This window comes from Netta rufina (assembly GCF_964035555.1).
Source record: "Netta rufina genome assembly, chromosome: 5".
In the NCBI taxonomy this organism is placed as follows: domain Eukaryota; kingdom Metazoa; phylum Chordata; class Aves; order Anseriformes; family Anatidae; genus Netta; species Netta rufina.
In genome coordinates this window covers 52702744-52726752 of record NC_140128.1, presented here as the reverse complement: position 1 = coordinate 52726752, position 24009 = coordinate 52702744, and the positions used below count along the sequence as shown (strand labels likewise).

The following is a 24009-nucleotide window of genomic DNA, read 5'->3' as shown; positions in this document are numbered from 1 at the left end:
CCTCCTGGCTGGGGGTGCTGGATGAAGCAGAGAGCACTGCGGCACCTCTGCACAACGTCCCTGGGGCTTAGACATCACCTACTGCCTCCAGTGCCCTGCGGGAGCCCAGGACAGGTTATCTCCCAAGAGAAGGAGCCGTCAAGGCAGAGAAGCACTGCTCCTGTTCGGCACATCGACAATGAGAGCTTGCCATCTGCTGGAAGGCGACCAGCACTGACAGGCAACACTGGCAAGAGCTCCTGGGTGGAGGAACACATGCTGCTCCCCTTCACAGCCACCCCGACTCCCGGCACTGCGATACTTCCCTCCCTCTGACACCCTCTCCGAACGCAGCGTGCCACCCGCACGTCCAGCCCGACATGGGGCAGCCGGCTCCCTGCTGCATCCACTCCCAGAAGCACACTTTCAGCTGGAGAGTCCTCGGGTTTCCCAATCAGGTTTTATTCACGTGCAGGAGTACAGGAGCGGATCTCCAGCAAAAGGGATCGCAGAGCTGGTCTAGCAGTGCAAGCGGTGTCACCTCCGGGTATCAGTAGTATTAGTACGCTGCATAACATCGCTTAGCAAAGGCAGCATCAGCCCTACTGGCCTGTTATCCCACTGCTGCTCTGCATCAGATGGTGCACGAGTGGACCCAAGGAGATCTCTGGGAGGTTATCCTCCTGGTGTGGAAACCACCACGGCAACTTGTCAGTGCACACACCGCGTTCTCTGTAACACTGCCAGTGCCAAATGTCCTGAATTCCCTGCATTTCATGGCAGATCTTATGCCCAAACTCCTATTAGGTATCCATGTATTTCTGGAAGGTGGGATTTTCACATTATCATTTTTCCCCTAGCTGAGCCAAGCTGAGAGGCAGCACAGAGCGAACAGTTTTGGAGCAGCTGCAGGAAAGGCTGCAGGACGTTCTCCTGCCTCTGGCTCAAGTTGCACAAGCATTTCTTCGAGGAAAGGTCAAGTTAAGCAGCGTTTGACTTTAGGCCCTCACTTCCAACTCTGCTGTACATTCTAGGCTGTCTGGTCCAAGCATTCGTGTAGCTTCACAGTGAGCCAGATGGGGAAAACAATCCAGGTTTAAATGAACCCAACGAGACCTCCCCAAAAGAGCAGCGCTGCCTGGATTGTGAACCTACACTCTGACCAGTGTTGGAAGGAGAAGAGACTGAGGAAAAATGAGGCAGAAGAAACAGGGACAATTAGTGGCCACAATTTCTGATTTTTGTTTCAGATCACTTCTCAATCATTTTTCTCATTTACAGCAGGGATAGAAAAACTATTTTACCAAGAGAATAGCTCCAAAGTTCTCCTCCTAAATTCAATCCAAATCTTGTGCTCTACGATGGTTTTGATTTCATTGTGTAAACACAACATTTCCCTAACAAGGGATTACTTAGACCATGTCGTGTTGTAAGCAAAATTAGTGGAAACTATCCACTGGGATTTGACTCCAGCTTTGTGTGGAGCTCTCAGGGATACTCCAGTGAAAAGATGTCCTTTTAAAATTCTGGACAGAACCAAATAGTCCCCCAGGAACATAGCAGGCTTTGCAATTCCAGGTACGCTTCCAGATTGAAGATGTTCAAATATATCCAGAGTGAATCTCCTAAGGTTTTCTTTCGTACATGATGAGAAAGTTAGGAAAATTTCCAATCTGGTAATCCTCTAAAGGGGCCTGTAAAATCTAACCTTTGATTACTGTTAAAATCTACAAAATCTGACAAAACTCAACCACTTCCATTTCATGCTCCCCTTCCTGAGGGTCACGCCTGGAAGCCTTTTGGAAGGCTCCTTGGCTTTAATTTACACATTACTCCATCTAGTGGTCGAAGGGTTCCAGAATCCAAGAGTTTAAAACTCTGCCCTGGTACCAGCTGGAATTCAAACCTCTGCAGCAACTTTGCCATCACCACTTTTGCCTCCATCTGTTAAGAAGAAAAGCAAACTCGTTATCAGTGACAGCAAATACAGCTTTGCCCACAGCTGCTTAAATCCAGTGTGCTATGTCATACTGCTTTGTCAATATAGAGATTTAAAACTTAAAAACTTCCTGGATTTGATGACACTTGACAGGAACAAAGATCTTCCTTGTGTTTATGTTTTTAGCCCTGTTTTGGCAATTGGAGTGTCAGCCCAGCCACTTTCACCTGCCAATTTTGAGCACCAATGCTAAGATGAACTCAGAGCATGTTTCTGATTGCAAGGTAGAGACATGCCCTGCCTCTGCCTTGCGCAGGGTCAGTACAGGCCCCGTCTCTGCATACTATGAACTGGTACAGGGATTGATAACAAAACCTCACTGCAGAACTCCTTACCTGTGCAAACACCTGCCCAATACAGGAGCGGGGTCCCAGCGAGAATGGAAAATAGGAGTAATATGGCCTGCAGAGAAAAATATTCAAAACTGTCATTCTGATGGCTTTGTCAGAAAGAAAGAAGCAAATACTTTACCACCACAGCAAGTAAATAGTCACAATGTCACCCCACCTAGCTAACTTGTCCAGGCAATCTCCAAATTAACTTTTTTTTTTTTTTCATTTAGAGCAGCAGTATAGCTCTGGAAAAAAATCCCTAATCATCTCCACTTTGTGTTGACTCAGCTCACAGAGATACTTTTATGCATGCAAACCTTATTTGTTAGCTGAATTTCAAGCAGACTCTAAATGTTCCAGCCCATCACGGGGCATAACGATCCATATAACTGTTGGTCCTGTGGGCAGGTCTGAACCACACCAGTGAGAGGACATCTGGTTCAGGAAACCAGACTAACTCCCGTCTGAAGTAAAGCCCCTGAACAACAAAGTCGTTTGATGTAGGGACCTCAGCACTATCACCCCCGCAGCAGAACTTCTTCTGCCCTTGGGCCCCTCATCCTGCCTCTCATGTGGAGACCGTTGAAGCTTCCTGGGGTAAAGGCTGTCACACATTAAATGCTGGTATTGCCTTAGGGCAAATACTCAGTCTGGTTTTGGCCAAGACTTCGACCTCAATGTAAATATTAAATAGCATTAGCATTGGTCTTTTTTGTAAGGCATAGTGTGGTCTAAAGAACTTCTGAACAAAAGCTGCACGCTGTTGTTTTCCATTTGTATTTGAATACAGCTTCAGTGTTCAGAGAATCACGGAATCATAGAGTATCTTGCACTGGAAGGGACCCAAAAGAATCATCAAGTCCAATTCCTGGCTCCACAACTCACACGAGTGTTACTCATACTTGGAATGGGAAAACAGTTTTATTCTGCTTTATTCCCCTTGAAATCTCTCCCTGTAATGGTTCCTTGTTACATGTGTAGTAAGCTGGAAGTAAAATAACTCACTTTGGTGCATCTTTGCTAAATCGATCCGGATTGAAAGTGAGTGGATCCTCAAAGTACCTTTCCATCCGCCCCATGATATAGGTGCTGAACTGCCAAGAAAGAGTTTATTTGTGTTAGTCAGCAGAAGCTTACTGAAAATGCCTCTTTGCCATCATAGATGCAAAAACATCCACAGAACGTGCACTCCTCAGGCAAAACTGACCCAGGTTCCCAATTCATACCTCTATTTTGGCCACAATTTCAGTGAGGCCAGGAGGAATAGTCAGGGAGTACTTTGGCCTCTGATACACACACATGTTGCATGTGGATCCACTGCAGCAGGAAAAAGCTGCTGAAGGGGGATGTTGCTGCAAGACTCACAATTACTGTTGTGTTTGCAGGAATCCTGACACCTTCGATGACATTTTCCTTCTCCGTCCAGCGTACCGTCCCTGGGACGGGCGGGTATAGCCGCAGCGATTCCTTCAGAACCTGCATCAGCAAAAAGCACAAAAGGTCAGTTAGTTAATACAGTGTAGGAAGCAGAAATGAAATTAATTACTTCCCCATGGCCTTTCACTCCTGCTAAATGGGAGCTTTTGACCTGTGGAACAGATGCTGGTTATCTCCCTTGGACTCCTGCGGGAAAAATAAATGACAAAGTCAGCTCCTTTGCTTCAGACCTGTTCTTTCTTATGACTGTTATAAAAAGTATAGAAGAAAAAAGAGGTGAAAAACACATGATATACCATGCATTGAACAGATCTAACACCTAAAGTTGGGTTAACAAATAAATGAAAAACTCCTGGGAAGGAATTCAGAGGGAGTATCTGAGAGTGAAGTTCATGCACCCGGTGAGCCGTGCTCAGAGCTTGTTGCCACCAGCATGGGTGGCTGCTGCCACCTCCTTCCCACCCTCAGCACTGTGCTCCTGCCTTTGTGCTGCTGATGGTGCACGGGGAACTGCGCCAGGTCACAGCACCAAAATGACAAAAAAACAACCTGGCAAAGAAAAACGAATAAGGACCAGCGAGAAAAAAAAGTGGAACGAGACCATTTCTTTTGGTGGCACTGAGCTGTAAGAATGGCTTATTTCATGAAAGTGAAGCCTAATTAACAGTGCACATTAGCATTGCATTGCAAATGCAATTAACGGTGTGTATGCACGAGTGAATTAATGAAAAAGAAGAGTCGACAAAAGGATTCAGAATTGCTTGAATGACAAGAGAGGAGTCCCATGGTCTCTGATCCTCCAGGGACAGGCTGGCTCTCTGACCAAGGGCAACTGTGATTTTGCTTGTACAGATCCAAGCTTGTTCTGTTAAATAAACTGTCTGCTTTGAGAAGCTCTTATGTGATCTGTCTTAACACTGAAAGGCTCAGATACCTAGTCCTAATTGGAGTGGTGTAATTGTGATGATGTTTGGAGAAGTCTGGAGAAACCTGCTGGTTTCTGTAAGCACACAGGGATGTCTTTTCCTCACAAGAAATGGACTTTTGTAATTTATCCATCATCAAAGCGCCGTGATTTGGGGGATGGGACATGGCAAACGGTAAAACACCAGCACCCAGCTCAACAGGGCAATTTAAGAGATGAGTGATGGTGGAAGACTACTAAAATAACAGGAAAATTTAAGCAGGGAGAGTAGTTGCCAGGACTGTGATTCAGCCCCTCTGGAGGGTTACTGATGTTCCCCCATCTTGTTAAAAAAGATATGCAATGTGAATGCTGGCAAGTAGCCAAGCCCTGGCTTTACAGCTCATTACTAACTTTCCACAGATAAGACCTCTTTTAGGACCAAAGTCTCTTCTTTTCTTTTCTTTTTTTTTTTTTTTTTTTTTTTTTTAGTGACTAAAGAGGGTTTAAAGAATGAAAAACTAAAAAGAATGAAATTGTGAAATTGCAAAAACTAGCCATTATTTTTGGTTGTCTTCAAATCCTGCTTCGTTTATTGCACTATGGTGAGATCATAGTTGGAGATGCTTTAATAATAATCAAACAAAAATAGAGCTGGGAGTTTGGGAACTGCGTGGGACTCATGCAAAGATTGGGCTCCAGGTTGCAAACCCTTCTTAAAATATGACTACAATTTCAGCTTAAACAGGTAGGGATTAAGCAACTCCACTCTAGCTTCCTGGCTGGTAATAATGAAAGCAAGCAGTGAAGGAATCGTGTGGGATTTCAGAACGAAACCCTAGGAGCACCCTTCCCAGCAAGGCTGGGCTGCTGCAGATGGCTCTCTACCTGCTCGCTTACTCTCTGAGGACAAATACCGTCAGCATCTTGGTGTTGCTCCTAAACTCTTAAAAGCGTGAGGCTCCTCTTGGCAGTCGTATGACATGGCAGGAGCGCTACCAAACAGCTCTGACTGGTATCTTACCTCACTCCCACAGTACCTGTGATAAGTACTTCAGTTTGCCAAGATCCTCATAGCTGATGTCTCTCTTGGCACCAAGGACTTCATCCACTTCGGCCTGAACTCTACAGTTAAATTAAGAAATGTTAGTTGCAGACACCCATTTTTTGCTAGGCAAGCTGACAAAGTACATTTTTTACTTTCCAGACATTGAGTTGGACTTTGACTTCCATCCTCAGGCAAAATGCCTACTGATTCCCAGCCAGCCTGCCTGAACTTGTGCCTCGTTATCAGGGAGCAGTAATGCGCACACAGCACAATCGGACCAGGCAGCATTCAGAACCAGCTTCATATAAAGGCTTTGAAAAAAAAATCACATAGATGGAATTGAAATAATTCATCCCTTTCCTTTTAAATGTTAGGTATATTAGACTACCAAATTGTTTCTTTTGGAAAGGAGGCTAGAATTTATTAGGAATGGATCCTAGCTTTTTGATAATCCTGATAATTAACTTCACCTTGAAATTAACAGTGAGCTGACTTTGCAGATGAGAGCGCCTGTACCTTTCCATTATTTCAGGATGCTGAGCCAGTGCCATTACTGTAAACGACAGCTGATTGGCAGTGGTTTCATGACCTGACAACAGAAAGAATCAGTTTAAAGCTTAGTATGAAATAAGATGATACTGTTAAGGTCTACTTGTGTTATTGTCAATAAAAGTCATGCCCCAAACAGTAAATTTCAGGTCTGCTAGAAATTAACCGAAACACTAAGAGGGAGGTAATTTCTATATAAATGCCTTTCAAGAACTACAAGAACAAGACATAGTTGGTAAAGATACAAGCTGTCTTGATCAATTCATGGCTGCAGTTGTTATATACGGCACTGACTGGTTATGAATTCCCTGTCAGTGAGGGTCAGCACTAACACTCAGCAGAGGCCTGGGAGATTCTTTGAAATTTCTTTGAAATATTCTTTGAAATGTTTGCTTTATGTGGATTTTTTTATGAGGATTTTTTTATGCATATGCATATGTTCTGTTTTAAAGCACTACAGAAAACAGACTTCTTTAAAGTTGTATTTGTTGAAAAAATGTCTTTTTTGCAAAAGAACAGTATTTGACCCAAACCCATGAGGCCACCTAAATCCTACTGACTTGCCAGATCAAACTTTCTGTGTCCTTTACCCCATGTATCTCTTTGGCCTCTGCTTCTCCTGATGGCTTTGGCAGTGCCCTCTCTGACCTGGCACTGATTAATGCCCTTAGGGCAAGAATGGCATTCACTTGTGTGGGTGAGGTGATGTGATGTGAAGACCCCTGCTTGTACCCCAGCAGGCAGGGCCACTCCCTGCACCACCACCCTGGCTTTAATTCCTATGCTGATATAACAGAACAAGGATAAAACTTAATTTGTCCATGAGAAAATGAAGAGTTCTTTCCAGACTTTGCTCAGCTGGTCTTACATCAGTATAATGACGCTGTCTTCCAGCAGTGACTCCTGGTCACAGCAGCATTGTAAGGAGTGAGCAAAGCTCTCATAGGCAGCCCAAGACTGAGCACGGCTTCCCACATTACATATACAAATAATAAAGTAGCTACTAACCCGCAACAAAGAAAGTGACAAAGTTATCCAGCATGTTTTCATCATCTCTAGTTTCCTCCAGAGCTGTCAAGACAGAAAAATGAATGAGATTAGAAAATGACCCTGTACCCCAGCTGGAAGAGTCAGGGCACTCTGCTCTGCTTCGAGCATTTTTTCTGAGGTGAAACAGGGAGGGAATGCTGAGAGGACTACTCGGTGGGGTCCTAAACCAGTACTTGATCCAACATCAAGAAACATGGAATTTTCAAAACAAGTCCTAGTACGATTCCTCAGTGAGAAAAAACACATTTCTGAAGTCATTAAAGGAGGACTGAGTCCCAGTGTTCAGATCTCAGGAAAAGCACGCCACAGACAAATTAACTTAAAGAGCAATGAGTTTCCTACCGTCTCCTTTCAGTATCTGCGTAAGAATATCTAACGTGTCTTCCTTCCCACTCTGGATGGCTTCTCTCCTCTGGTCAATGCACTCCTTTCCCACACGCCGCAGCAGCCTCAGGCTCTCCCGGGCCTCCTTTATCATTTTCTGTTTTCCTGGTATATACTGAATACAGGATGTATTTAGTCATTTTATTCCTTTTGCTGGTAAAAACACCACCAGTGTTATTTTTCAAGTGAGCACCTCATTTCTATTTTAACAAATATGTGTGCTGTCCATGGAACCAAGTGAATGTCCCCAAAGTGAAGTGTTTGGGCTAAAATGAGAAGTATTTCAATCTGTGCATGCTGATGTCCTGCCTTGTCAGAGCTAACATGTTAAGCACCATGAGCACAATTCCTCACCTCCCCAAGGAAAGAAACTGTAGCACGTGGCACAGAATCCAACCTTTGGACCAAAAAGGGAAAACAGGAGCTCTACAAGTCTGAACCACAGCTTTCTCAAGAAGCAGTGGAATTTAACTTAACCATTTCAGATTTCATCCATAATCTCTTAGTACATGAATATCAGTCCAAAATACTTTTTTGGGGGTGAGAAAGTTCAAATTTCTTCCACCTGGAGTAAAGGCAGAAGTACTTCTTGGACAAACAGCAAGGACATCCCGATTTTTGCAGCAATGGGTGTGAAAGTATAAAAGGACATGAGAAGAGGAAACACGCAGGGGGAAGGAGAAGGCAGAAAGACAGAAACAAAGCATTAAATAATAATGTCAATTTTGTAAGCGTTTCAAAGTGCTAATTAATTTTATCTCAGTGCATGTTGGAGGAAAAGAACTACTGATGATGTTTTCCCTGTCACATATGGACCACACACAGCCCCAGCCCCATACAGAGGCAGAGGCTCCAGCTGGACATGTGAGAGGACTGACCGAGGAGCACACTGACCTTCACAAAGGGGATGCGCATCTCAGTCATTCCCTTCATAATCATGGTCACAGCATGTGGGAACGGTGTCCGGTCATCACTCAGCGCGTTCAACTCCAAGCCAAAGGCTATCTGAGGAGAGGGAGAGAAAAAGGGAGCCACTTCCTAATCCTTCCTGGCTCAGCAGGGCTGGGATGAAACAGCAGGATTGCCTCACGCTGACTGTCTTTGACCAGGAAAATGCCTCAGGCTAGGTTCTGCCCTGCAGGAGCCTGGGAGGGAAGGGTGATAGCTACATTAGGCTTCCTCCTTATTTGGGGGAATTAATATTACTCTCAATTCATGTTTCTCATAAAGAAAGGAAGAGCCAGTATCAGGCAGACTTCATGCTGATGTATAATAATTAACACAACACGCACCCATGAACAAATAGCAGTGTGCCCCTTTTGTCTGGACGGGTGGGACTCATGAGGCTGTAAGGGTTTTTGCAAAGGGCCCCCTGTGCAGCATGCTGCTGGCCACGCTTAGATGACATAAACCCTGCCCTAACTGCTCCTTCCTATGTCTCAGTCTGAATGGAAGTGTCTCAACTGCTGCCTCAATTCTTCGGGCATTTCTGGGTAGAGGTCAGTTTCCCTGGCTCCAGCTCCTGATCCCGCTACTTCCATTCCTTCCTGCTAATTGCGAAGGAAGCAAGAAAGCAGACAGCTGGTACCTTTGCAATGACATCCAAAGTCATCCGGCTCATCATCGTCAGCATGCTAAACTCTTTCTTTCCATCTGCCTTTTCCTCTAGCTTCTCCATCAGCTCCTCTGCTTTTTCATTAAAAGTTTCCATCAGGCCAATCAGGTAGCTGAACAATTAATAAAAATGAGTGATCGGGCTCTGGGGAGGACATCTTTGCTCAGGCAAAATTATCTTATTGTTTTCCATAGAAAATTATCAAGAACTTATTTTAATTTTTATTGTTTTAATTGTATTTATTATATTATTATATTTAATTATATTATGGTTTTAATTTACATTGTTTTAACCTTAGATTTATAACAAATTTGCCTTACTACTTTAAAAAAACAAACATAAAATGAGATAAATTCCTCTTGTAGAAGCTCAGCTCTACCCTACCATGTAAATAACAGGTGCCATGGCAAAGGGCTTTGGCCTGGGCATGTCGAGGCAGATGGACAAATCTTCAGACCCTAAATGCAATGTGTCTACTTCGTACAGGCACTCACAAACAAACCAGACCAAGCCCCAACTTATTAATCAAGCTCTGTCTCCCACAGGGCGTCACTCAGACAGGTGAATGATTAGGCTTGCCCACTTCAAATATCTGAGGTTTGTTTTCAAATGGGATGAAGCAGCCATCAGCACATTCCTGGGACCTTCCTGCCATCACTGAGTTTGTATGGGTGTCACTCCCACAGGAAAAATCCAGTCCGGTTGTACTTGTCAAGGGATCAATGTGTTACACTCAATGTAAAATACAATTCTGACAATAAATTGGTTTTCTCTTTCTAAATATAAATTAAACAAACAAACAAACAAACAACAACAATAAAAAAACGGACCAACAAGAGTGAGAATCATGAAAATACAGTAGAAACAACAGATAGATGTTTGCCTTACGTTCGGCTGAAAGCTGGATCCATCACCTTCCGCTGCTTGTGCCAATGCTCGTAGTTGCGGTCGGTTACCAAGCCATTCCCCAGAAATCTGGCATTTAGGAAAACAAGGACAGGAACAGTTTTCAGCAGGGGAGGCAGCCCAAGCCTGTCAAGTCACAAAGGAAACTTCCACATCTACTTTCTTGTATTTTTCCCATGTGCAGAGTACATTGTTGCTGTGAGAACACAATCTTTTCATTGTTGTGGACAAAATGGAATTGCAGCTATGTTTTGCCTGGTATGAGTGGACTGCTGAGTCCAACAGGGGATGCTGGCTCATTACACAGGTTCCCCAAAACAACTGCTGTGCAAATAATTAACATAATAACTGCATTATTCTGTGTTCAGAAGCATCAAGATAACAGTGAAAACTCTCATTTTCTATCATTCTGCTTAGGAGCCGGAAACTCCAGTGCATTTAGTGCTCTAAAATCCAAGTTTGGTGATGGTCTTCAGCAACCTATTCTGAGACTAACTGAACATCCACAGGGGAAAAAACATAAGATCAAGGTAAAAAATCCAACATAACCTCCTGCTCGATCAGGAAGACATTCGACTTGACACATGCACATTCAGCATCATTTAGTAGATACCTGTTGCTTAAATATGTCTGGAATTAGTCATTAATCTCAGTGCTAAGACAAATGGTCTGACTCAAAACGAGTGTCACGCCTGTGCCTTTATTAATCTTTCACTTATTTTCAGATCACAGCGGCTTCACATGGATTTTCCCTACCTTACGCCGAACATGTTGAAGATACGACCATAGACCAGGGGATCCTTAGGGTACTGCGGTGACATCAAGAACTCCTAAAATCAAACCTCAGGTCAGTGAACGCTGAGTGCTCTCTGTTTCCCAGACAAAACATAAAAAGCCACTCACACATTCACTCTTTTCCTCCTGTAGCAACAGACTACATGAATTATTTGGTGTGCTCTGATTCCCCAGTTTCCACACTGATAACTTGTTTTGCATGCCTGTAGCACTTTTTGCCCAGTGACCTGGAATCTCACTCTATGATTATTACAAGGGTTTAGAGGAAGAAATCCAGCCCTGATGTGCCTTGTTCTTTAGAGATATTAGGCTCTTGCAGATGGTCTGCTTTTCAGAAAGGGTGGATGCTTGCTCTATCTGCAGTTTAAAGGAAAGTAACAAAGTAAATCAACTGATTAAGTAAGAAAATAAATCTGGAGAGCTGAGGGTGCAGGCCCCCTTGCCCTCGCAACCCAGCTAGAGTCCCGCTCCCTGAAGGCACAGGCTGCTGCACCATGCTGCCCTAACCACCAGACACCACCTCTCTTTTTTGGAGGGATGGGCTGATCCCCACTGTCAATTCAGTTTTATTCTGCAGTACCTTCACTCCTTCAGGACTCAGAATCATTACTGAGACTCTGTGAAAAGCATTAAACCGTATAACAGGTCCATACTTCTCTGACCTACAGAAAGAAAAGGAAAAAAAAGAGATTTATGGTACAGAACACCAACACCTAACAGTTCAAACCTAACAACTTCAAGGGGCCAAAGGAGCATGGACTTGGAATTACTGCAGACTTGAGTGAATAACGCTGCTAAGAGAAAGATCAATGCTTTCTTTTCTGTCTGGTAACTCTACCGACCTTCTGAAGGATGCTAAACATGTAACTCAATGCCTCTGTGCCTTGTTTTCCCAACTTGTATAACAAAAGCTACCCAAGCCTAGCTTAGTGGTGTGTCTCAACTTACCACTGCAAGAAAAGGTCGTGTATAAGCTCCTGTTTCTCCATCATTCTCCAAATGATTGGCAGATGTCCAAGTAAAAAGCTGCATAAAATGAAGTAAAGAGTGTCAGGAGGATGCCAAAACAGGGGTTTGCATGGATTGCAATGCTCGGGACTGGTATTTCGGGAGGGATGGCTGTGGAAGGATGTGGGGTGAGCTCCAAGACCCTGTTGTTTTGCTGTGGTCTAATGATGCAAAGAACAATTTGGAATGACGCTAGCACTGGGTAGATGTTCTGTTTTTAAATGAAACAAACACGCTCCAGATTCTTTGCCGAGGGAAACAAGCAGGGCAAACCCAACTCCATTTCTGTGGCTGTGTTTATAGCCCTGCATGTCCGTGTGCCATTTATTCAGTACATGTCCTTATCCTTGTTGCTCATCGGACACAGTATGTGTTGCTTGTGGTTTTCCTCCTGGTAAGGAAAGGTAAAAATAACACAGTGATGCCAGTGCCCAGCCACCACCTAGATAAGCTGCGGACCTTGGTCACTTGGTGCCCCTGCACAGCCAGGGGGATCGGTGCAGAGAGGCAGGACAAAGTGCTGCCTGGCTGCACACCCATGGCGGCTTTTTTTCTGAGCGAGACTATGAAATGTTGAAGGAAAACTTAGAAGGATTCATTGATTCATATGGAAATCGCAGAAATGAATAAAAAGGGTTAACTCTTCACATACAATAGCTGTATTCAAAAGTCAGAGATCAATTTCTTCCTTCAGATGTGAGCAGGGAATTCCCACAGGCTTTGTGCACATCTGAAGGAAGATTTGGCCAAGCTCCTCTCCAAATCAAGCAAGCTATGCTAGAGATCTGTTTTCCATTTGAGACACAGAGAGCCATGCTATCATCCTCTTCAGTATAAACAAGCTATAGGGGAAAAACAGGCTCTTATTTTATTTCTGTTGGAACTGGTAGGTGCTTAAAATAACAAGCACTCAACAAAGTTACACAACATCTACAGAAACTTTTAATCCTTTCTTTGCTTGACTCCTCCGCTGTAACTGGACTCCAAAAAGACAAAAAGCTCCAAAGAAGACAAAGCCCTTTGTTAGCCAAAGCTCCGGGAACCACTCTATCTGCAGCGTATTGAAGCAAGGTCCCACTCACGGCTCCCCTTGTGTGGCTGGGGAGTTGTGACAAACTGGATGTTTTGTCCTCTGTCCCATCACTACCCAATTCAGTTAGGTGCTACAACAGGCCTAGCGCATTCATCCGCTAATGAGAAGTCACAACTCCTCTCACTTACTGCATGCCATGAAAAAAATAAGCAAGGGCTTGGTTTGGGATATATAATTAAGTGACATTACCATCTGAAAACATGCATTTACAAAGAAATCCTTTTTTCCATTTCTTACTATTAGATCTCTAATATGAAGCAAACCTTTGAAGAGACAATCTTATGTCTTCAAAGGGGAGCCATTCACACGGCAGGAACGACACAAAGCCACTATGACTCACGTTTCCAGCCTGTTGTGCACAAGCCTCATTTAGAGATGTGCTGTGTTGGTCCGGCTAAAACAAATCAGCCCAGGAAATCAAGGGTGTTAACATAATCTTGTCATCACGCAGCCATAAAGGCTGAGACGAAGTCTGAGGTTTTGATAAGATCCTCCTGCACTTCATCCTAAAACAACGCTTTCTTAAGCTTTTATTAAAGGTAAAGGAAAGAGACAAGAATGAAGGGAATGGGATGAATCCCATTTTAGCACCGTGAGATCATGGAGTCATTTGGGTTGGCAAGGACCTCTGGAGGCCACTGGCCAAGTCTCCGGCTGGAGGCCAAAGCTGCATGACTTTGCTCAGGGACTCATCCAGCCACTCGGGCCAGTGTTTGAGCACAGGACAGTGAGGTTGTTTTGCCTCACACCTAATTGCAATTGCTGTATGGCAGCTGGTGTACATTGCCCCTTGCGTTGTGCTGTGCACCTCCAAGGAGACTCTGGCCCCATTTTCTCATAGCCACCTGTGTATTAGGGAGGTTACATCCGCACCCTGTGTCACCATTTTTATAAATTACTTACCAGAGCTGGAGGTATTTGATCTTTCCTACCTTGGATATTTAGGAATAGAAGTGTTTGTGCCACAAGTACTGAAATGGGGGTTTTGGACAGTTGCTGACCATTTATACTTTTGAAAAGCTGTCAGGTACCATGGGCTCACAGGACAGACAAGCTTGCACATAGAGAAGCAGTACTAGAAATCTTCCTGCAGAGGACCCGAGGCTGATCACCACGATCACGCCTCAAATCCTGGAGAAGGGACAGAACAGCCACAGGGTTACTTAGCTGCCGTTAGGTTAGGGCGTGACTTCATACCTCAAAATGCACCCAAGGACAAGCAGGTTCAGGTCCCGCAGGATCCCCCACAGCCCTAATCACCACATCTGACCCTGATGCCACAAGTAGGCTGAAACCTGCGGGTACGTCCCTGTGGGACTGCTCGTGTCCCAGAGCACTGGTGGGGTGTCAGGGCACCTGCACACAGAGGTGCGGTTAAAGGGACTCCTGGGTGCCATGAACCCGCTGAGGGGAACCCAGAAGGGCGATGCCGGCTCTGAACCCCCTCCGCCTCGCTCCGGCTGCACGGACACCGGGACAACACCGGGACAACAACATCGGGACAACAACACAGGGGCGCCCCCCCGGCTCCTGAGCCCTTACCTCTCGCGGGGGGCGCCGGGGATGTGGTCATACTTGGCGTGGACGTGCCTCACGTAGCAGCAGTAGAGCCCGGCCGCCAGCAGCAGCAGCAGCACCAGCAGCAGCAGGGCCGCAGCCGCCAGCCCGCCCAGCGCCGCCATGCCCGCGGCGCCGCCTCCCAGCGCCGGGTGCCCGGCTGAGGGCGGGCGGGGCGAGCAGCGGGGACACGGGCTGAGGGCAGCGGCCCGGCCCGGGGGGTGGCCCCGGGTTGTGTGTGGTGAAATCGTGTAATTAGTGCGACTGTGTAACTGTGATAGTGCTAACGCCTCCTCCCAGCTCGGCACGGGTGTTGGGGAAGGGACGAAGTGCCAAAGGAGGTTACAGCAAGGGTCTGGGAACCTGTCGGTGCTCTGGGGGTGATGAACAGGAGCAAGCCACACACGCTGTGCCCACTTCCAGCTCCCCTCCCAGCCCTGCTGACTGCCCTCGGGGTCCCCCTCACTGCTGTCCCCATGGGGACAGGAGCAGGACACCCCGCTGCCTGCCGGGCACACCTCACCCACAGCCTGTCACTGAAGGGCATCCCCATTCCCGTGTTCCTTCCTCACACACACCTTACTCAGCCTGCCGGAGACAGGATGCTAAGCTAGCTGGATTTTTATCATGTCTTCTTCTATTTTGCCTCCTGTGGGTCTCTGGCACGTTTCTCAGTAGGAGTTCTCAACCCTGCTTTTTCCAGTGTGTTGCCTTTCCCGGGGTGTCCCACAGCATCTCCCACACCTCTCCACAGTAGGAGGGAGAGGCTGTAATTCATAGCACACCTCACTTTGGTCCATCTGATGCAGAAATCATCTGCCAGGTACCCCCAAGGGTCAGCTCACTTAGGTTCTCAAAAGGAAAGACTGTGCTAAAAGGCCACGACCTGCAGGTTTTCCTTGGTCTTCCTGAGTCATTTCTCCTTGTGCATGAGACTAGCCGATCAGAGATAGCAGAGAAGTGCTGTCAAAGCAACAACAGCACATGCTGGTGTGAGAGTTTTTATCTTTATTTCATTTTTGTTTCGCAACGTAAATAGTTTTGAATGGCCTGATAGTGATAGAAGGACAGTGGAAAGTCAATGGTGAAGGAGAATTTAAGGGGCACCTATAGCAGCTGGGACTCTTCTATATTCTGCTTTCCTGTGTGTACGCGTGTCTGCCTAGCCCCCGCTAGCAGCTTTGTGGCCAACTTACACAAAATTTGCCACAGAAACATAGATCACCAAAAGCTTGAAAACCAGGCAGATAAAATAAATTGGACTGGCTTTGTGATGTGAGTGAGGCCAAGGAGAGGCCTGGCATGGCAGATGTCAGAAGATGACAGATTTTCTGTTGGGAAGCATAACTTCTCAAGGCAGACATGACCAAAACCTCCCTGAGTTTCGGTTCCTTGGCTTGGAGTTGGGTGGTATCAGTGCAGCAGGTCCCTGGGGAGGCAGAAAGACCAGTTCAGGTAGGACTCGTAATAAACCTGTGGAAGCCTGCAAGGAGCTCCTGGGCTTTCCCTGATCTCTGAGCCCCCAGCTCCAGCCTGCAGTTACAAGGGCTGCTCCACAGGCACGCCAGCGCTCTTCTGGCCTGGCACTGCATAGCACAGGTAATGAGTTAGGTGGTAACAACACATCACAACCTCTGAGAGCCACCAGGTCTTGACAGTGCTCAAATGGTACAAAATGCCAGAAACCACAGTCACAGCTATCAGTAAACAAGTCGGTTTTATTTTGTTTTAATACTGTTTGGATTTCTGTTAAATTTAATCTTAACATTGATTTTTCTTGAGTCAGTACTTATTTCTTTGGTCTGAAGTAACTGCAACAACCCTGGAATGATATTCCCTTGTGTTTTGAGTACACATTTCCACTTTTTTTTTTTTTTTTTTTTAAATCTGGAAATAGTCTAGTTGGTATATTCTCAAAGACCAACACTATTATAACCTCTTGTTTTCAGAAAAAAAAAAAAAAAAAAAAAAAAAAAGCTAACATTCCTTCCCATTTGGTCAGGCAATATACATCATCATCTCATGATGTGAATAGCAATCACTGGGGAAAATATAGATGATCACAATAACAGCACCACCCCAAGAAAGTGCTAAGAAACTAAAGGTAGGTCATGAAACCCCATCTTTAAAGCCACTCAGTGAGCTTCCTGATGAAGTATTGATTTTCTGAGTTTCATTGATGATTTATTATTTTTTTTCAGAGTTATTCAGGAATAGATTGCAATTATTTGTAGGGTTCATTCATTTGAAAGCACCTTCAAAATACTCCCGATAGAAAATTTCTGCTTGTACCTCGTCTGCAAGCAGCTCACAAGCTGTATTTAATAGGTAATAAAATATTTGGTGTTTTATATGTTTTGATGGGATAGAGAGACCATGCAATATAGTTCTCATCCCTGATTGCAAAAGGCAAATTCCCAGAATGAAGCTTCTCCCGCAAATATAATTATCAGCTGATAATTCCCCTTCCATAAATACTCAACCTAGGAATGCAAAAATTACCTTACATTGCAGTCTTTAAAGATAAGCGTTAATTAAAAAATAAATAAACAGTTCTGTTTTTATTTTAACATGCTTAAAAACAACAACAACAACAACAACTTTTGCTTGTATTCTAACATGTTTTCTGTACCCTGGAGAGAGGGACATGATACAAAGGCACTGCGCTGTTGGGTTTGCCCTCTGCCTGGCACCTGCATGCTGCACCAAGCAGGAGCAGCGCCTGGGCCCGCTGCCTGTGCCCGCCTGTCGCTTTCCTGCTGGGGACTGAACTGCCATCGCGTGGACATTTTGCCAACTTGCACCTTCCCAGAAACAAAGAGCAAGAGCAGGAGAGAAGAAAGCTGGGAACTGCTAAGTGGTGTGAAGTTACGAGGTGAATTCGAAACATTAATCGGACCTAGGATTCGTGCAAACTCCTCTTCCCTTTTGTTTGTCTTTTCGTAGCCATTCAGCTAGAAAATTGTTTACTGCTCTCTCTCTCGAGGTCCAGCAGTGTACAGGCTGCCAGTGCGGACAGCAAGGAGAGGGCAGAGCAGAGGCTTCGCTTGTGCTTGGCAATACCGAGGCTGGTATCATGTGGCAATCTCAATTTGCCAATAAATACATCTCTAAATAAAGAGCTTTTAACTTTACCGCTAAATGCCTCCATCTGTTGTATGCCACTGGTTCAGTGCAGATGGCGATTAAATTAGTGCCTCTCCTGGAGAATTTACAGTCTTTATAAACCCTCAGCCCCCTGCATTAAGGTCCATATGGAACTCATACAGGTCTGGGGCTCATGTAAGCAATACACTTCACCCTTGTCCAGTGGAAATGCACATTTCAGAGCTGGTTTTACTAGGTGTGCCCTCTTTTCCTGGTCAGAAACATGGTCTGGGTGGAATCTGAGGACTGAGTGCTGTTTTGGGATTTTGGTCCTTCTGGCCATCTCTGCTGCACCTCAGGAAGCCCGCACACAGCACCGGGCTAGCACTCTTCGGCTAAGACTTGAGGATTTAGCTGTGCCCAAGGGGTCCCTAGGGCACATGGTAATGCAGAAATTAGGTAGGGGTGCAGGTTTTTGTACACAGGCAGAGAAAAATCAAAACATTTCGTTTAACTGAAGGCAAACTGCTTTCACCGTGTCTGCACACAGATTGCCTTCACTTGCTTCTGACCATCTCACATAGCTGCTGTATTGTGGCAAATAGTCATTTGTTTTTAGTAGTGCAAAAGCTAAAATTCTCTGCTCCAAGAATTGCAAAATTCAGTGAAAAAAATGTATCTTCTCAAGGTTTCTTGCTACAGGATTGCAGCTCAATTTACCATTGAATCTGAAGAGCTTAGACAGAAAAATATTCTGCGTATCTTTGAATGTGGCACTAGGACGCCACGGTGCCAGCAGACAGTTATCCGGCTCACTGCAACACTGTCTGAAGGATATACCCAGATTTCAAAATATTCATTGAAATAAACTTCCCAAATCTATCTTGTTCTCTTGATAGTCAAATAGTAATACCTGATGTCCTTGGTTTTTACTGCTATTGTGACAGCTGATGTGAAAAATACGGAGGCAGATGAACTTACAGAGAGTAAGATCATATGGAACAAATATAGAGGAGAGAGATTTATATTAATTTCTCCCCCGCTTAAACAGTCAGCAATTGCTTCTCTAATACTAAGCTTTTACCATATACAGGGAGATACTTGTGTTCATCCATACATTGTCTCACAGGAAAAAATAGAATACATACTTTGATTTAATCATTTGGTTATTTTTATTATATAAAACTGCAATATTATAAGTAATACTTATTATGCATGACCTTATTTTAAATCCAGCTATTAATAAAATTAAGTTGCTTCTGTTAAAAATAATTACATAACTTTCTTTAGCAGATGTATATGTATATGCATATAATGCGGATATAAAATGTAAAGCTGAAGGCCAAATTCTGCTGTTAGTTGCATCAGTGTCAATCATAATTAAATCTACGCAAGCCAAAGCTAGTGAGGGTAGTGAAGGTTTTGGAAACTAACCCGTTATTTTAACCTAGTTATTAAGGAACCAAAATGGAAAAGTGACGTCAAGTCAATAACCACCAAATGGCCTTCTGTTTGCAGCCGGGACAATCAGCTCCCCACATGCAGGGTCCTGAGCCACAGACCCTGCTGGGGAAGACCAGAGCATCCTCGCTGCACACCAGGGCTGGGCTGGGGTAGGAACCCCCCTGCATCACCTTTGCAGTTCAGGAACTATCCCCATCCTCCCGTGCACAGCAAAGAGGAACCACAGGTCCCCCAAACTGTCCCTGCTGCTTCCTCCAGGAGCACCTTGTCTCTCCTTAAGGTATCTGTAAGTATCACATTGGAAAGCTGGGCACAGAAAAAGGGGATTCAGGTCTTGGTTTAAAGAACTTCTATGTACAAGCAATGAAACACCTTGAGGTCTGCAACAACTCTGGCATCTACCTAAAACCACAATACCCCATCCACAGTAAAAGTAAGGGGAAAAAAGGAAAAGAAAAAGGAAAAGAATAAGAAAAGAAAAAAAAAAAAAGAAAAAAAAGAAAAAAAGAAAAGAAAAAGAACACTCTAAATATCATTGATACATTCACTACATCCAAAAGCAGGTGCACAAAAATCAAAGGATACCATCATTTTGTTTCCCCATGCTTTTGATCAGCTGCAAAGAGATTTTTATTTCTGCATCATGCACCAAACGGATTATCAGAGGCCCACCAGGAAGGGTCCTGGACCACTGCTAACTGCTGACCCACCCCAGGATCATGGGGGAAGTGTTTCCTGGAGCCTCCTTTATCAGCGTGACTGTAGGCAAAACAAATCATGCTTTTCAGGGCCTGACACCTAGTTGTGCTCCAGTCCTCTCTGGGGAGCCAGACTGAGTAATTTTTCTCTCTTTCTCAACACCAGAACCTTTTTTGTGAACAGCCACCCAAACTGTGCTGTCCAACAGATTACTGCTTGCTCCACCCACCTTTTTGAAGTGCTGATTCTTCCCAAACCCAGCCAGATGGAGCCGTTTCCTGCCCAGGTGACAAAGCACCTTTGGGCCGTGATGTCCTGGCTTTATCAGGAGAAAGCCTTTGGCTTTCTCATTCTGCTTGGGTGCACGGAAGGAAGGTCCCTGTGGGCAGTGCTGGACCTATCAAGGCAACCAGAGCCACCTCACTCAAGCAGGCAGGACAGGAAAACTCAGAAAAAATCATGTGTGTGATAAGGAAACTGAGCTACCCACAGAGATTTTGCCACAAATTGAGCTACCCTGGGCACAGGAGACAACTGAACATTTGCAGAACAAAACTTTAAGCGGGCTTTGGTCACCCAACGTGGCCCATACAGCCCTTTGGGCCCTTTCACCCTGAGTGGCCTGCCACCCAGCTCACATATGCTGAGCTCCATAGGACTGGAAGAGCTAACTGATCCTTCTCAGTCAATAAAATGTTTCAGCACAGAGTTAGCGAGTGATTGGCAAAGCTGTCAGTGCTGAATGCAGACAGCCCATGGACTCAGGCGTTGCCACCAGCTAATGCCCCTGAGGTACAAGGTACTTGTCAGTGCTTACACCTGGCTGACCACTGAAGCTTCTTTTCCTTAGCAATGGTGTCTCCATTTGCTACGTTATTGTTAAGGAAGGATTGCAGTTTCCATCCTAACTGCTTCTCTGGCTGCATTAAAGCGTTGCTGGAGGCAGCTCTACAGCTGCACCTGTGCCCCTGAGCAAAGTCTAGACGTGAGAAACCTTGGGAAAGTCATGTACAAGGCAGTGAGGTATCAACACGTGGGCTTGGGGCCTTATTTAACAGAGAAGAGTGTAGATTCTTAAATATTACATTTGGCATGTAGCTGTTAGTTCCCAAGCAATGCTTGTGCACGCCTCATGCCAAGCTCGAGTGATTTTGGCCTAAAGGAAACGTCTGCACCACAGACAGCAACGCGGCACAGCAGTGCTTGGGCTGGAGGTAGGGTAGTGAAAAGAAACAGCTCAGCACGCTGCTCCTCTGCCTTGGAGGTGGAGAAAAAGCAGTGGCAAGGCTGCGCCTGCTCTGTTCCCACAGAGATATGATGGGCTCCCTACATGATGCAGCCATGTCAATGCACTGCTTTCGCTTTGCAACAGCGTAAGGAAAAAAGCAGCTGCTCCAGACCCAGTCATGGACGTCAATCAGGAGAGAAGGCAGTGAAAAATGTTACTATTTGGCAAAAGTCTGGGTTTGCCATGTAACACATGGAGAAAAGCAGCTGCACTCTGGTAGCCAGCATTATTCCGGGCTATTTTAAGACCCTTACCTTGCATCAGGATCCAGGCTGGGACACCAGCGTGTTCAAATGTAGCAGGAGGGTTCATCAGTTTGTCTACAGCTCAATTCACCTGGCATCCTGGTACATAAATGCATTTTGAAACGAAGAGAAATGCTACCTGTAAGCACCCTATTAACTGGCAGGTGGCATCTCAGGTATTTAAATGCAGATATATTTCTGCGCTTTGAATAGTACAGGCTCATTATTTAAGTACCTGGGAAGCAGCCTGACAAATGGCAGGGCTTAGAATAGATACATTTTAAGCTTGGAAGAGAGCACGATGATTGGAATCATCTTCCCAGCATCAGATCAAGGCACCGAGCTGGCAGGCACAGACCCTTGCATGCACACGTGTACTAAGCTGGCAGGCACTTGAGTGCTTTCCCTACTCGGTGTAGGCTAGGAGAAGTGACAAGGGGGAGAAAACACATTTGCAAGCCTCCTCTCTACCTCTGCCAATAAATATTTCCACGGTGATGCCTGTGGCACAGGGTAACTCCAGCAGTAAGCACCAGGGGGACGCAGTCCTGTGCCTGCTGAGCCCCTGCGAGTGCCCTGCTGGATGCTGGGCGCCTTCATTGGCACCAGACCCCGAGCCACCAAGTGACTGTCACCCGGGTCGTGGTGGCAGTCAGACCTGCAAGCAGGAGGTGGCCTTCACTTCTGCTTGGGACATCCTCATGGGCTATAGGAGGCGTGGGGAACAAAGAATTAAGTCAGAAACACCACGTACCTGGAATTGATGGTGAAATTCCTGCCTAATTGGTTCGTGGCAGACATCCCTGATTCATATCAATTTTAAAATATCTTCTGTTACTCATGACTTTTATTTTTTTTTTACCCACACATTTTTAAGCACTACTGTGATCATGAATTTCCTTAAAATCTCACAGCTAGAGCTAGCTGAAATTTGGCTAAGGAACCAAAAGAAATGAGGAACTCTGGAAAAGAAAGGTGTCTTTGCCTTCAGTTTTCTTCCAGCCCTCTAGTCCCATCAGCTAAATAGCTGCCAGCTCTTTTAATAGAATTTACAAAGGCCTCTCTTGTTTCCTGAACGTTTTGATGTGCTTGAAATGAATTTCTGCACTTTAAACAAATGCACTTGCACCTTCCCTGCAGTAGGAAAGGCCTGCTGGCTGGTTCCTGGCAGCGTTTGGGGGTTTTACAAAGAAGAGAATTATTATGCAAAAGGCACTTTATATGTCTCTTTTCCCCTTTAGACTTAATAAGAACTAGGGAAGCAGCATTAGTTTTCTGTTCATCTGCTTTGTATAGTGAAGGTAACCCTTTAATATCAAAAAGCATTTAATGAAATATGAAAAAGTTCAGGAAAAGCCATTTAAAACAATGTTATTTACCATACAGATTACCATATACATCTATGTTCTGGGCTTAAGATGATACTGTCAACTTGAAAGTGGGGAATTAAAACATCCACAGGAAGAGCTTCCAATACCAGGTCTTGCTTATGGACTTTGCTGGATGCACGAGGCATTTTACACTTGTTTCATTGTGTCTTCCTCATGTTCTTGTGTGAACTGTAAGAAAAAAACCTACCCCAATTACATCAGGAAAAAAATAATCAGGCAAAATCCTATCCAATGCAGAGACCTCAAAAGATGAATACATGTCTCCAGTCACTACACTGGTGAAAAACACATTTCAGACAAAATGTTTTTGTTTGTTTGTTTTAGTTTTTAATATTCTTTCAAAAGGGGTACATGTTACAGGATTACTACCCCACAACATTGCATCTTCCACAACTGTGAAAACGGAATGCAAAAATCACATGGTTTCACAATGCTTGAGAAAGTGGAAAATGTATACAAAGTATCTTCAGGGTTGAATTGGATATCAGTCCTATTTGTGTATAGAAGACCAGATTTTCTTTTCCCTTAGACTATGGTAACCTGGAGAACTGTTCTCCAGGCAGTATGTTACGATGTTACAACTTTTTCTGATTTACCTGACTGTTGCTTAGACATGGTTATCTTCAGTAATCCATAGGCTTACACAAACATTAAGCATTACAAAAGAACCATTTTCCTTTAAACTAGCACTTGAAAAGTTAACAAAAAATTCTACTTTTGTATTCTGCAAAGAAAGGCACTGATTTATGCATACTTAGAAACCACCACTGAGAACTACAAACAGCAAAGCAAGGAGAACAATGCAAACACCTCCATAAGCAAAAGTGAAATATGGTCATTTGGGAATTTCTTTTTTGGCTAAACATTGTGAAGCATGGCTGGGCAATGCTGCATTTTGAAAGGTGAAAGGGCAAGAGAAAGGGCATCCTTCTTCTTATGTGTAATTGCTAAGGTTTGGATTTGTCTGCTTGAAAAAGACCCCACACAAACCTGTTAGTTGCCCACAATGCACTCTCGAGTCACCTCTTCATCCTACTTTTTCTTTCCCTCCAAGGCAGATGGATGGGGATGAAGGTGAAGAAAACCCAAGATGACTTCAAACAGACGTGGCATCCCCCAGGCAGATCACACCCTCCTCAATGCTCATGCTGCTTTAGAGGGTTGGGCAAGAAGGGGACA

The 24009-nt window shown here is 44.8% G+C and overlaps 1 protein-coding gene across 2 annotated transcripts; it reads right to left on the bottom strand.

Moving 5' to 3' along the window:
- Positions 1-443: 443 nt before the first annotated feature.
- Positions 444-14793, bottom strand: CYP46A1 (cytochrome P450 family 46 subfamily A member 1). 2 transcript variants are annotated; one of them, XM_084287417.1, is made up of 15 exons: positions 14642-14793; positions 11947-12024; positions 11579-11660; positions 10960-11033; positions 10186-10272; positions 9271-9409; positions 8577-8687; positions 7641-7797; positions 7257-7319; positions 6216-6288; positions 5692-5776; positions 3676-3786; positions 3316-3404; positions 2314-2380; positions 444-1923 (listed from the first exon to the last, which is right to left on the bottom strand). In XM_084287417.1, exons 1-15 carry the CDS (start codon positions 14779-14781, stop codon positions 1762-1764), a joined length of 1518 nt encoding a protein of 505 aa, XP_084143543.1. In that variant the 5' UTR covers positions 14782-14793; the 3' UTR covers positions 444-1761. The 2 variants fall into 2 exon arrangements, with proteins under 2 accessions (XP_084143543.1, XP_084143544.1); XM_084287418.1 differs by lacking the exons at positions 11579-11660; positions 11947-12024; positions 14642-14793 and adding an exon at positions 11107-11225.
- Positions 14794-24009: the final 9216 nt, after the last annotated feature.